Source organism: Aethalodelphis obliquidens, unplaced genomic scaffold, assembly GCF_003676395.1.
Source record: "Aethalodelphis obliquidens isolate GAN/ISIS:26980383/991018 unplaced genomic scaffold, ASM367639v1 scaffold31, whole genome shotgun sequence".
Lineage (NCBI taxonomy): Eukaryota > Metazoa > Chordata > Mammalia > Artiodactyla > Delphinidae > Aethalodelphis > Aethalodelphis obliquidens.
Genome location: NW_020837975.1, coordinates 17,515,908 through 17,529,052, shown reverse-complemented (window position 1 = coordinate 17,529,052; position 13,145 = coordinate 17,515,908). Strand labels below are relative to the sequence as shown.

General features: G+C 42.5%; 1 protein-coding gene across 1 annotated transcript in view; it reads left to right on the top strand.

The window, feature by feature from the left end:
* ADGRF1 (adhesion G protein-coupled receptor F1) overlaps positions 1-12,001 on the top strand; it is a 39,133-nt gene extending 27,132 nt beyond the window's left edge. Inside the window, exons 12-16 of the mRNA XM_027127453.1 lie at positions 1,458-2,831; positions 4,581-4,622; positions 5,842-5,901; positions 7,730-7,796; positions 8,341-12,001. Of these exons, the coding sequence (XP_026983254.1) occupies positions 1,458-2,831; positions 4,581-4,622; positions 5,842-5,901; positions 7,730-7,796; positions 8,341-8,414 (1,617 nt within the window). The 3' untranslated portion in view covers positions 8,415-12,001. The remainder of the gene's footprint in view (positions 1-1,457; positions 2,832-4,580; positions 4,623-5,841; positions 5,902-7,729; positions 7,797-8,340) is intronic.
* Positions 12,002-13,145: the final 1,144 nt, after the last annotated feature.

The window sequence follows — 13,145 nt, the reverse complement described above, 5'->3', positions numbered from 1 at the left end:
TTCCAAACACTTTGGATGTGTGAATTTTATATGTTAAAACATATAATATTTTATAAAATTGGATTATATAATGTATATTGTTACATGATCACACAATCCTCCTTAACTGTATAAGGTGAACATAATGTCAGAGATGACATTAAGTGTGAATAAGTTAAACTCCCTGAATCAAAGATGCTCAGATTTGTTTTTTTTTTTAAAGTCTGACTATGCATTGTTTACAAGAGACCAACTAAAACAAGATGACACAAAAAGGCTAAAAATAAAATGAAGGACAAAAACAGAGCAGCAAACACAAACAAAAAGAAGGCAGAGGTTGCTGGGGCAATAGGAGAAGCTCACTATGCAATCCAGGCCAGAAGCCACAGAGGGCTCAGTTAGGGTAAGACTCAGCCAGAGGGATAGACGCCCACAGCAGATGCCTGGGAACCAGACCCGTAAGAGTGAGTGAGGGTCCTGGGTGAGAAAACGCTGCCTTTCAGGTACGTTTGGAAAAGGAACCTGGTTTTTGTTGTTGCTATTGTTTTTGTTTGTTTGTTTGGCCTTACTGCTTGAGGGATCTTAGTTCCCCAACCAGGGATCGATCCTGGGCCCTCAGCAGTGAAAGCACAGAATCCTAACCACTGAATTGCCAGGGAATTCCTTGAAAAGGAATCTCAAACTGAGACTGACCCTTAAAACCCACAACAATTCAATGCTTCCTTGTTGCATGTCCAGTGTTTAAGGATTTTTGCTTTACATTCTCCTCTATTAAAGAAAAGTCATAAATACAAATGAATTAAAACTTGAACATTCATGACATGAATTTAGAACTTCTGATATTAGCCAAAAAACATGATCTGGGAAAGCAATTACAAGTAACGTTTCACTCTTGGACCCTCAGCCTGAGGAGTCATGCAGTCCCGTTTGCCATCTCAGAAGGAAGAAAATGCACACTCTGCAGCACCCATTGCAGGATTCTCCTCTTCTCCTCCGAAGCCCCAACCGGAGTATGAATTCCCGGGGGTGATCACCGTGGAACTGACATGATTCTGCTGACCCTCATTTCTTTCTTTTTTTTTTTTTTTTGGTGGTACGCAGGCCTCTCACTATTGTGGCCTCTCCCGTTGCGGAGCACAGGCTCCGGACGCGCAGGCTCAGCGGCCATGGCTCACGGGCCCAGCCGCTCCGCGGCATGTGGGATCTTCCCGGACCGGGGCACAAACCCGTGTCCCTTGAATCGGCAGGTGGACTCTCAACCACTGTGCCACCGGGGAAGCCCTGACCCTCCTTTCTTAACCCAATGCTTCCACTGCGTGGAGCCCCAGAGCTGAATTTCACTGCTGAGTTTTAATGTGGTCCTCAACTGAGCCAATTCTCTGGGCCATTTTCCTGAGCTTAAGACTCACGACTATCCACCCGTCGTCCTCTGATCTGTTTCCTCAAAATCCAAACTGACTTTCACCCTTGTATTTCAGAATGTCATCAGTATATCTGACCACATCCTTGATTCTACCTCGGTGACCAACTGGACAGTGTTACTTCAGAAAGAAAAGAATGCCGGGTCCCAGTTCCTAGCGTCACTGGAAAACATCAGTGTTCTGGTCCCTTCGACAGCTCTGCCTCTGGAATTTTCTCAAGAATTCATTAACTGGAAAGGGATTCCAGCATCCTCAAATCAAAGCAATTTGGGTTACAACCATCAGACTGAAATGTTCCTAAAAAACCCCTCCATTCCCATCAGAGGCCATGCATTAATTAGGTCAGACCAATTCCAGGAGCCCCTTCCAGAAACTATCATCAGCATGACCTCCTTGACCCTGGGGAACATTCTACCTGCTACCAAAAATGGAAATGCTCAGGTCAATGGGCCCGTGATATCCATGGTTATCCCAAACTATTCCATCAATGAAATTTTCCTGACTTTTTCCAAGATAGAATCAAATCTGAGCCAGCCTCATTGTGTGTTTTGGGATTTCAACCATTCGCAGTGGAACGATAATGGCTGCCACCTAGTGAATGAAACTCCAGACTCGGTGACGTGCCGCTGTACTCACCTGACCTCCTTCTCCGTGCTGATGTCACCCTCTGTCCCCCCTGCCATCGTTCCCGTTGTGAAATGGATCACCTTTGTGGGACTGGGGGTCTCCATCGGAAGTCTTGTCTTATGCCTGACCATCGAAGCTCTGTTTTGGAAGCAGGTCAGCAGAAGCCAAACCTCGCACATGCGTCACATTTGCATGGTGAACATAGCCCTGTGCCTCCTGATCGCAGACATCTGGTTTATTGTCGCTGCCTCCGTGCACACCACGGCGAACCCGTCTGGAGTCTGCACAGCTGCAGTGTTCTTTACACACTTTTTCTACCTCTCCTTGTTCTTCTGGATGCTTCTGCTCAGCTTCCTGCTGGCTTATCGGGTTATCCTGGTGTTCCACCACATGGCCACGCCTTTGTTGGTGGCTGTCGGGTTCTGCCTGGGCTACGGGTGTCCTCTTATTATATCCATCGTCACCATTGCGGTCACACAACCCAGCAATGGCTATGAAAGGAAAGATGTGTGTTGGCTTAACTGGTCCGATGGGAGCAAACCTCTCCTGGCCTTTGCGGGTCCCGCCCTGACTATCGTGGCTGTGAATCTGGTGGTGGTCCTGTTAGTTCTCACGAAGCTCTGGAGGCCCGCTGTTGGAGAAAGGCTGACTCAGGACAGCAAGGCCACTGTCGTCCGCGTGGGGAGGAGCCTTCTCGTTCTGACCCCCCTGCTAGGGCTCACCTGGGGGTTTGGCATAGGAACAATGGTTGACAGCCAGAATCCGGCCTGGCACGTTATTTTCACATCACTCAATGCATCCCAGGTGAGAGCGGTGAGAACAACCTATTACATCATCGGGTAATTGGAATAATTGTAGAGAATTGAGGATGGGAAAACCACTCTGGGGGTGATCGATCTCATTTCCCTGCCTCTAGCAGGACTATTATAACCCAAATTGCCTGGCAACAGTGAATAGAAAAAAATAAAATAAAATAAGATCCAGTCTTCCCAACAGTGATTCTCATACTGAAGCAGAATATTGGGCTTCTTCAGTAATCCATTCCAGGGTTTTAAATCTGTTAGAGTTCACATAGCTAACACTAATCTCTCTTGCCGTTGACCCAGTCCTCTTTGTCTTGTGCTGATGTCTGTTAAAGCACACAGGGAAAGGGAAATAAATCCGGAGTGCTTTTTGAGTCTGAATGGTGCAGAGGAATTCCCTAATGTGCCATAAAGTAGGGCCTGGCCAATTGTAGGCAGCACTGTCTTTGTAAATAAAGTTTTATTGGAACACAGCCATGCCCATTCATCTACATAGGGCCTGTGGCTGTTTTCCTTACACAGGCAGAACTGAGCAGTTGTAAGAGACTGGATGACCTGCAAAACCTGAAATATTTACTCTCTGGCTCTTTACAGAAAAAGTTTGCCAAACTCTGCTGCCAAGGATGGGTTTTACATGCCATGATCAGAGAGTATTCAGAGAGTAGGTGGGCAAAACAATCCTTAGGTTTTGGTGAATCTGGAAGAGAGCCTTCAGTCCTGGTTCAAGAAATATTTGCTGGGTCTCCTCTGGACAACGACTCAGGGTAGTGGTGGTTAAACGTTTGAGCTCTGGAGTTAAATAGCTCTGGGCTCAAATGTGTCATGCTATCCAACTGTGTGACTGCTAACAAATTATTTAATTTCTCTTTACCTTAATTCTCTCATTAATTAATTAATTACCTGTAATATTAAGTACCTGATAATATTTTTAATATTAATTAATATTATTAATATTAATTATCTGATAATATTATTACCTGTGTCTTAGAGTAAATGTGAAGATTAAATGAGATCATTTTAGCGCTTAGTGCAGTGCCTGGCACAGAGTAAGTGCTCAGTAGGTATGTCCTGAATCCAGTTGGTTCTCCACCTACTGCAACAAACCAGGGTACATTTAGGTGGTGGCACAGAGGGCAGTCATGGAGAGCACACACCTAATGGTGACAGGTTTAGGGAACTGCTGTCCAGGGCCCTTGGTGACACGCTGTCTGAACAGGCACCAACTGAGGGTCCTCTGCCTGGGAGGAGAATTTCAAGGTCCAAGAAAGACTCTGCCAAGGGTTACCCAAGGGCTGGATGGACCTGATGGAAAGGATGCTGATATAGTCAACTTCCTCTACTTGGCCTTGGGGTTGGACTTCAGTGACTGCTGACATCATAGACGCTTAGTTAATGTTTGTTTAATGCCTAAAGAAAGACTAAGACATAGAAGCAAATGGAAGTTCTTTGTTTTGGGTTTAGGATAACACAAAGGGGAAAATGGTGCTCCACGTGTGTTTCAGACTTTATTCACGCAATAATTTAATTATATGTTCAACCAAAAAAAATAAAAATGTTTGCGTACTTTGTGTTAATCCAGGCATCGTGGAGTTTACACAGTATCCTTACCTTCAAGGACCCACAGTCAACAGGGGGACAGACAAGGAAATAATTTCAGTGTTGGGGGATATGATAGAATAGTAATACATATAAATGCTTTCTTTACTGGAAAAGGAAAAGATAATACATGTGCCTTATTCCTTTTTTTAAGGGTTTTTTCATCTTATGTTTTGGAATGCTCTTGGATAGTAAGGTATGTGTATTCATTTCTCTCTTTCTCCTTTAACCCAGGCACCTAGTCCCTCCCCTTCAGTTCTAGGGCCCTTATTCATATATAAGAAGTTAGACCATGGGTACCTGCATAATAAAATTCTATAATTTCACAAAAGGCAGGTTCCATCAGGAGACAAAGAAAGTAAACACTCATTGCTGAAAATAGAGCTGTAGAGAACTAACCACAACATATAATGTGAACATTGTAGAAAAAAAGGGGAAACTTGTTTTTACTTTTAAATTATGATTTGGCATAATTAACCAGCAGAAAAACTTTCCTTAGGGGGAATTCCTTTTTGCTCCTTTACTTAATTTATTCATTCACTTAGAATATGCTGAAAGGCCTCTCTATATGTATGTCTCTAGAATTTTATGTAGTAAATATTACATAGCCTCTAACATTAAATAGAATTCCTAATAAAGGATGACCAATGTAAATAAAAGAAAATAGAAAAAAACTTAAACTTCTTTCATTATTTTTCCAAGCTTTGAGCAATTCTGCAGAGAGAGGTAAAGACAATAAGCTAAAAAATGTAGCCTCTGTTTTAATAAGAAGATAAGGATATTTTATAATTATCATAATTGTTGCACATGCCACCAAACCCCTGTTTACAAAGAAGCAATTTGCCTCCTTCTTGATTGGACTAAATAATTCTGTTGTTTGCACCATTCACTTGATAAGGACACTCTTCACTTCAAAGACAAACTTCGATTTAGCCATTATTGCCAATTACTAATGTCTAGAACCTGAATTATTATGTTTTTTGGAACTGTTGCTCTTTGTTTCATTCTAGATTTGTTTACAGGTAAAGAAAAGAAATAAAAGAAAATAAATCCTTTCATCAGATCCACATGCTTATCGCTTATTAAATGCTTCCGGGAAATACTACTACTAACTAACAATTACACTCTTCAGTTTTGTTCTTTTTTTTTTTTTTTTTTTTTTTTTTGCGGTACGCGGGCCTCTCACCGCTGTGGCCTCTCTCGCCGCGGAGCACAGGCTCCGGACACGCAGGCTCAGCGGCCGTGGCTCACGGGCCCAGCCGCTCCGCGGCACGTGGGATCCTCCCGTGTCCCCTGCATCGGCAGGCGGACTCTCAACCACTGCGCCACCAGGGAAGCCTTTCAGTTTTGCTCTTGATTTGCCTCTGTACGATTGCCTATGTGTAGTTCCTCACTATTTCTTTTTTGCCCTGTAGCTGCGACAGCTGCTGCTCAACAAGTTGTCTCCTTTAAGCTTTTGGAACCAAGCATCAAAGGTAATCATCTCCTGCAGCCGTGGAGGCAGTTCGTGAAGTTCCAGTTTTGCACTTTTTTACACAGTCCCACGGCAAGCCCACTTTTGTGTAAACCCCTTGAGTTTCTGTCCCGTTATATTCCTGGTATCTGGCACGATGTCCAGCACATGGTCAATACTCATTAAAGAGCTGTTGAATGAATGGGTGGATGAGTGAATGGATGAATGGATGCGAGGGTGTGGAAAGCTTCAAGGATGCTCAGGCATGGGGGTCTGGGGTGCTCTTGTGAGCAAATACATTTCAACAGTGTTGCTTGTTATAGTCTGACTTGTCTCCCAATATCTAGAATCAGTAGGGTCCTTTTCTCTGCCTGCCTGTCTAGATCTCCTGCAGAGCACTTTTCCTTCTCCAGAAAATCAGACGGGGAAGCCTTCATTAACTTCTAATATGTAAAATGATCTTTATGAATTTTCCCTTATGCTGGTGTACCTGACTTTGTTACTTGCAATTTTAGCTCTTCAGTCTACAAACTGATAAGTTTGTATGGAAACAAAGGATTCTTGTTTCCATTCTTTGCCACAAAAGTGCAATCCACTTAAGGAACAGTATAGTTAGGAACAAAAGTACTTGCCTCTCGGTTTTGTATTTTTGACATTAACTCAGACTTGTGTCTTTTAGCAAGACACGGAGGGCCTCTCAGAAAGGGTTCTAAAGCAGAAATTTCTGTGTGTGATAAAAATCAGCTGATTTAAGTGCATCAAAAACTACATGGATATTTAGAGATTCTTAACAAGGGATAATATAACGTTTTGAAATTAAAAAAACAGTGAGGAAATTAACCTCTGGCATTTTTATAAAATAATTTTCCTGGGTCTGCATTTCATAGGAGAGGGCTGTGACCCCAGGAGCTGGCAGACCTGATTGTATTTCTGACTCAGTAACCAATTGGCTGTGTGACCTCGGGAAAGTCACTTAGTACCTTTTGGTTTCAATGTTCTCAAGATGTAAAAATAAGTGTTAGACTAGTTACTCAAAGCAGAAGTTCTAATATTCTGTGATTTTGATTTTATGTCTTGAAGAACTAAAATCCCTTGAACCAGAAAATGTGAAACTAATGAATCATTCTCTACTCTTAAGAAAAGGAGGGAGTTACAGCAGTGTGACTGCATTAAAGTCAAACCTTTAGTTAGTAAAACAAGACAGGACACTCCCCACCCTACAAAGCAGGAAGTCAGAATTTTTCTCACTGGAAGGCCAAAGACAGAAAAACACTGAAAAGGAAAATACACCAAAACCAAAAGTAAAGACACCTGACAGTGGTTTATCTCCCTGTTTTTATTTATTTTTATTTTTATTTTTTATTTTTTTGCGGTACGCGGGCCTCTCACTGTTGTGGCCTCTCCCGTTGCGGAGCACAGGCTCCGGACGCGCAGGCTCAGCGGCCATGGCTCATGGGCCCAGCCGCTCTGCGGCATGTGGGATCTTCCCGGACCGGGGCACGAACCCGTGTCCCCTGCATCGGCAGGTGGACTCTCAACCACTGCGCCACCAGGGAAGCCCTATCTCCCTGTTTTTAATGTAAATTGTTGACCTTTTTCAGAAGGCAGCAGTGGTCAGTGAGGGCTTTGCATCTTCTGGATTTGTACCCCTTCTCCAGTTTCACTTTCAAATTAGGTGACAGAAATGAGATTTTGTTTTCTGGGTAGGTGGCTCATTTGCTTTAAAGTAAATGCACATTTGGCAGAAGAAAAATTGAGTATTTGTAATCTTCTGAGGGAGTCTGAATGAAAAAGCAGGCACCTGAAAGAATACTTTGAATGCCTAAATGACTTGGTTTTCTTTTGTGCAGCAAAACTCATCAGATTCATCTGTCAAACCCAGATTCAAAAAGACTTTCAACCCATTCCAACACAAACGTGAGTTACAACAAACTAAAGGTTCTCAGGGGTAGGAAGAAAAACATGAATCCATCATGGGCAACTCAGTTTAGAGTCCAATCAAAATTCTTTGGATTTCAGATAAAGTTCAAGTGTCGGAACTTGAAAAAGCATGTTTCCCTCCCAAAATGCTCAATGTGCTCATCCAGAAGCTTGGGGTCCTGTTATCACTGCCACCAACCAGCCTGAGGGCTTTTAATAAATCTGTTTACCTTTTTGGGCCTTTGTTCCTCATCAGTAAAAAGAAAAACTAAGAGATCACTAAGTTTCCTTCCAGCAGTAACATTCAGTGATCTCAAACCAATCTCATTCCCCAACGTCTGAAAATACGGTGCTTCTCTTCTCAAATGAGAGATGTCTGACAAATGTAAGCTTCTATGGCATTAATAAAATGCTGTACACCCTAACCTCTTCCTAACACTGTCCAAAATTGTAAGGAATTGCATAGGCTTATTTTCATTTTGGTCTTATGCTTGATTCCAACATAGTAGCAATAATTCTTATCCTCTTTTTCCTCTTTTAGGCAACTATGTACTTTCTTATACTGGAGAGTCCTCAAACGACATCACGCTAACTCAGTTTTCATCAATTGAATAAAACCGGGAACCCTAAAATCAAGGAAAATTTTTTGGAGCAAACTGACATTAGAGCTAAATGTCAGTGAAGAAATCATGCTCCATATTCAATGGATTTTTCTGATTTCGGAGTCTGAGAATATAATAAGGAACTCTCAGCAGTTTCATGACAGCCATCTTTATCTTCAATTAAATGGAGAGATTTACTTCCATGGGGTTTGATTCAAAGGAATTGCTTCATAAATGTAGAAGATTAAGTTTTTGTCGGAAATTATGTCAGTTGTACTAGCCTCTCACTGCCACAAACTATGGTTTCCTTTTTCATAAAATAGCGTTATTCATGTGACATTTCTAATCACCTGAATTGGAGTAAGGAAATGTCATGAAATCACTTTAGATGCATTGATGGACCATGTTCACTTTCTTATAAAAAAAGTCACTGGTGAAATTTCCTAGAGAAAAGGCGTTTTCCTCCAAAAACTTCCAGTTGGATTTTATGCTTGTTTTTGTGGTACAGTCACTGAACTTTGAAAGTTAATCAGAAACAAAATAGAAGTGTCCATTTCAGATAGCTTCATAGGTGTTACTTAGGAAGTATAAAGCAGTATATATATATATATATATATATATATATAAAATGCATTATTTTTCAGTTTACAAGCCACCTTCATCTGGTCCCCCATCCAATGACGTGAGGTGTCCAGGCAGACCTAGTGCAGACATGATGAAATAGAGGCTTGGACAAGTGAAGTGACTTCCCAAAGTGAAGCCAGTAAAGGGCGCTTTTAGGACTTTTGGTTCCTAGTCCATTTCTACAGCCTCATAACAGCCTTGAAAATTACCTGCAATCCTAAGCAAGCCTTATGAGGTTAGATACGAGATTCTTCACTCCCAGAATTCTCTCTATGTAAGAGGAAAATTGAGGGAGAATTTGGTTGTCAGCATCCAGAAAGACCTTAAAGCACCTGGTTTTCCTTCATGATGCACTGTCGGCACTTTTGGAAGTTATTTACATGTATGGCCGTTGCTACTTTTGGATGAGATAGAGAGAGGCAGGTGAAGGCACTGCAGGAAGCAACATTTCCCTTCCATACTGCCATCACTTTGGGCTCACCTGAGTTTCAGTCCTGACCACAGTGCCCAGAAGAACTAAGCCCTTTGATTCATCCTTGCTTCCAGAGCCTCCTAACAATCCGCTGTGGCATTTTTAAAGCAAGTGTTGATTTCTTTCAATAACAATTGCAGTGATGATGATGATGATGGTGGTGGTAAGAAGTCATAGAAGAAGAAGCTACATGTAGGGGGTGCTCACTATGTGTCAGGCATTATTCTAAGTGCTGTGCATCTATTAACTCATGTAATCTTCACAATAAGCTTGTGAAGGGGGAATAATATCCCTGTTTTACAGCTGCTGAAACTAAGGCACAGAGAGGTGAGATGTGAGCAGGGCAACATGGATGGCAAATGGCTATGCCAGGGTAGTAGTTATGGAAGTTGAATTACAATAAGAAGAGGGTTATATAAGTCAGCCTAGCAGGATTGGAACTGCTAATTTGATTGTAATTAGAATCCTAGACTACTTGGTCTGCAAGGGAGCTCAGGTATCATCTAGCTACTATTTTATGAGTAACCCTGATGTCCTAAGTCTCAGCAGCCTGTGATTACAAAAGTAAGTCAAGTCCACATTTACTGCTATCTGTAGGAGTATATTAGTCAGCTCAGACTGCCATAATGGAACATCACAGACCAGTGGTTTAGACAACAGAAATTTATTTTCTCATGGTTCTGGAGTCCAGGAAGTCCAAGTTGAAGCTGCCGTTGGGCTTGTTTTCTAGTGAGACTGCTCTTCTGTCTTGTCTGTGTCCTCACATGGCCTCTTCTCCATGCACATGCAAATAGAGCTCTCTGGTGTCTCCTCCTCTTCTTATAAGGACACCGATGCTATCAGATTAGGGCCCCACCCTTATCAGCTCATTTCACCTTAATTACTTCCCTACTGACCCTGTCTCCAAATAATCACATTGGCGGTTAGAGCTTCCGACATACGAATTTTGCAGGGACACTATTCAGTCCATAACAAGTAGCTAGAATTTTTATTTGCCTGTTTAATTGAAATTAGGGTCTTTTAAAAGTGTGTTGGATCACATACCATATATCATGTTTGTCTAACCCACTGACTACACACACATTCAGCTCAGCTCCCTTCCAGAATGCTACTGAAACAGCAATAAAATAATTAAAAAAGGAGAAAGACATTGGAATATTTTCTATGGCTGTGTAAAAAAACTGCCACAAACTTAGGGGTTTAAAACAACCTGCATTTATTTTCTCACAGTTTCCCTGGGTCAAGAGTCCAGACACAGCTTAATTGGGTCCTCTGCTCAGGGTCTCACAAGACTGAAGGAGCTAGCTGGTCTACCTCTTTATCTGGAGGCTTGACTGGAGAAGAATCCACCTCCAACTCATTCAGTTTACGGGCAGAACTTATCTCCTTGCAGCTGTGGTAAAGAGAACCTTGGCTTTTTGCTGACTATTGGCCAGAGGCTACCTTGGGACACTAGAGGTCACCTACACATCCCTGCCACTGGGATTTTCCAAAATGGCCGCTTATGTCATTAAGCCTGCAAGGAGGGTCTCTTAGTCCAGTCTGCTTTTAAGACAGAGTCTTGTACAATATAAGGTAATCAGGGGAGTGACATCCTATAACTTTTTCCGTATTCTATCGGCTAGAAGTGAGTCACAAGTCCTGGCCACACTCAAGGGAAGGGGATTTCTAAAGGTGTGAACAGTAGGAGGAAGGGATTACCAGACCTGAACTACTGAGGATAAGGAGAGAGAGAGGAAGCAACAGCAACAGAACTTTGGAAAGCAGGTGGGGTGAGTGCAAACTGACTTAGCTGGCCTAAGAAAGCTAAATATGAAGCCAGAAGCGAGGGAAGCCAAGAAGCAAGCTGCTTTACCCTGCGGAATCCCCCAAGAGACTGGAGACTTGGCAGCACCAGAGTCCATAAGAAGTGAGGTGAAGTTGGAACTAAACCGTATGGTTGTTCAAAGTCAGTTTAAGAAACAGACTCTCAGATGCCTCCCTCACCCCAAGCAACCAAGTAACCATCCCTTCCTCCATCCTAGCAATAGAATATATGGACATGTGGGGAAAACATGGGATTTGGGAACTGTGAGACTCCAGAAGCATCTGAGGGAGAGTTTACCATCTCCAAAACAGAGAGATTCAGTGACAGTTAACATATAACACCAGCAGCGAGGCTTACCTCCTCCTGGCAAGAGACTGGGACGGTCCTCTCTGGAGAATCTGATCACCAGGAGAAAACACTGAAAGATACTGAGTCTGGGTGTTTGCTAATGAAATGTTCACACCTACAGTGAAGCCAAGAACCATCCTACGCACTTTGTTCACAGACCTTCCAATCAGCTCTTCAATGTCCTACTCTGAAAAGTATAGCCAAACTGTCACAGCCCACTAGGCTCTCTGGGAAAACACCCGGTATTAAATGCAGAGGGCAAAACAAACAGAAAGAGCCAGTATGGTGTCACCTAGAATCCAGTTCTATGAGCTCGACTAGAAGATGAAGGAGAAAACAGAGAAAGGAAGCTGGGGCAGGGGCAGGGGGGTGGGGGGACGTGACTAGAAAGAGGGGAAGGGCAGGGATCAATACTAACCTCCAACAGAACATTGCCTTTATGAACAGGGTGCTATAAAAAGGCGTGCTGGGTCCACAGAAAGAATCTTTGGAACTAAAAATAGAATAACATAACCACTAAAATACTTCAACTGAGGGGATGGAAGATAAAGTTGAGGCAATGACCTGGAAAATAGAAATAAAAGAAAAAGATGTAAAATGAAAGAAAAAAATTAGAGGACTAGACCCAGAATTTCACCATTTGAATAGTAGGATTTTCAGAAAGAAAGACTAGAGGAACAAAAGGAAGGCATCATTAAAGTCATAAACAGAGAACATTTTTTGGTCACTTAGGGTCATGAGTTTCTCTACTGAAAAGGCCCACAGAATGCCCAGTATGATAAATGAATATAGACCCACAGTTAGACATGCTATCATCTGAATGTTTGTGTCTTCCCCAAATTCATATGTTATGAATTCATACCTAGTCCCCAAGGTGATGGTGGTAGGAAGTGGGGCCTTTGGGAATTGTTTGGGTCATGAGGGCGGATGTTGCATGAATGAGATTCGGGCTCTTATAAAAGAGGTCTCACAGAGCTCCCCAGCCCTTCCCACCACCCGAGGTTGTAGCAAGAAGCCGGACGTCTGCAACCCGGAAGAACCTTCACCAGATCTTGTACTTCCCACCTCCAGAACTGTGTTGAATAAGTATTTGTTGTTTATGCGGCATCCAGTCTATAGTATTTTTCTATAGCAGCCCAAATGGACTGAGACAACATTATTGTGAAATTTCAGGTCACAGAAGAAAAAAAAAGAAGATACAAATATTTTCAGAGAGGAAAAGTGGGATTTATCTGAAGGGTCCAAATCAGAATATTATCAGGACTCTTCACAGCAGCAGTATAAGCTAGAAAACAATGGAAAATGTCTTCAAAATGTTGAGAAGAAAAGACTGCAACCTAAAAGCAATTAAGTATGAGGAAGAATAAAGATAGTTTCAGACGCAGGAATTCTTGACACGTTTTCCTGCAATACTGCCTTTCCCAAAGGTTACTGGGGAATAGACTGCACCAAAGGCAGCAATAAGCCCAGAAAGACTTGGGACACAAGATGCA